Here is a 1,575-nt window from a genome sequence, read left to right as displayed (position 1 = left end):
TGATGTAAAAAAGAAAAAAGCTATAGATTTTTGTTTTCATTTATAACACACTCATATGACAGTTTTTTTTTTTTTCATTAAGTAAAAGAATGTTTTACTGATTTATTCAACCATGCAAATTAATGGCACAACCTTTGAATATTCCATCAATACATATGGTACATATTCTATTCATAGATATATGGTCAGTGGCTATTGCCATTCTCCCTTTCCCACCGGAAAGAATATATATAAGAACTCTTTGCAACAATGGTGCGATTCCAAGGTTTAGTGTCCGGCTGAGCCAGTGCCATGTGTGTAATCTCGATGTTCAAGACGATGTTTAACACAATTGATTACGTGTCACTGTGATCTTATAAAACAAATTCATACTGCTACGCGATTGTCAAAAGGTTATAAAAAAGTTATTGAAAAAACATTTTTCTTAATTTTCTAACCATACTTTAAGTCATGTCTTCTTTGGTACCACAAGTTTCATGTGTGTATATTGCAAACTATAATTATAAAAACAAATCTCTGTCAGCATCTCTCAGCCGTGTCCCAGTGGGCCAAACAAAAGCAATAATACAAACACCAGAAATAGACACAAGCCATAATTTCACCACCTACTCCATTATTTTATGCTCCCTCTTGTCATCTTTTTCGTTTTTTTGACCTATGGAAAAGCATGCTGTAAAAGCCTGCATCAATCTCAGATAAAAATATTTGTATTCTAATGTAACTTCATGCAACACGTGTTATATAACTTACACAGTAAAACATGAGTGATGCTGCAATGCAATGCCCTTTTTGTGGGGGCATGCTTCCTTTAAATATCAGCCATTCCTTCCTTTCAACAATTCATCCACTTCCATTTTCTTTCTCCTCTATATTCCATTTTCCTTCTGCGTTATTTCTCCACTCACCATGCTTCCAAAGTTCATCAATATCAGCCCCTTCAAAGCTGAACACCAAGAATTGAAGCACACGAACAAAAGAAGAAAGCATGAGAAATCATTCGAGAGTAGCAGCATGGATGTTGGTTTGAGACTTCTCCCTCAAATCACCAGCTCAAAGACCACATCAAACGTTCTCTTGAAATCTGCAATGAGAAAGCCAAACCAGTTTTCCATCCCTCAAGACTTCTGCTTCCTTAAAACTTGCAATCTCTGCAATAAGCAGCTCAGTCCAGACAAAGATATTTACATGTACAGGTATATATACATACATAGTTATTTTAACATTGGAATTAGCATAGTGATTTTACGAGGATGTGTTTTGATTTGTGATATGATGTTTGTGCAGAGGGGATCAAGGTTTCTGCAGTGTAGAGTGCCGCAACAGACAAATAGTTTTGGATGAGATGAAGGAATTAGAAAGCTCAACCAAGCAAATGGTAGCATCTTACAGACAATGTTGCAGTGAGGCACGTCAAGAGACTCGCCTTATACTGAAGGACCTTCGAATGCAGAGACTCAAATCTAGAGTCTGAACAAAATCCTTATCAGTATAATGAAAACCATTGGAAATAATTTTTGTAGATTTGCTGCATAACTATATGAAACATGTTATACAGTTCTTCTTTGTTTTTGAGAA

General features: G+C 35.7%; 1 protein-coding gene across 1 annotated transcript; it reads left to right on the top strand.

Annotated features, from left to right (window-relative positions):
* The first annotated feature begins 839 nt into the window (after positions 1 to 839).
* Positions 840 to 1,575, top strand: LOC108347308 (FCS-Like Zinc finger 17). The gene is made up of 2 exons (XM_017586475.2): positions 840 to 1,193; positions 1,285 to 1,575. Exons 1-2 carry the CDS (start codon positions 907 to 909, stop codon positions 1,469 to 1,471), a joined length of 474 nt encoding a protein of 157 aa, XP_017441964.1. The 5' UTR covers positions 840 to 906; the 3' UTR covers positions 1,472 to 1,575.

Source organism: Vigna angularis, chromosome 9 (assembly GCF_016808095.1).
Source record: "Vigna angularis cultivar LongXiaoDou No.4 chromosome 9, ASM1680809v1, whole genome shotgun sequence".
In the NCBI taxonomy this organism is placed as follows: Eukaryota; Viridiplantae; Streptophyta; class Magnoliopsida; order Fabales; family Fabaceae; genus Vigna; species Vigna angularis.
This window is presented reverse-complemented; position numbering and strand designations above follow the sequence as displayed.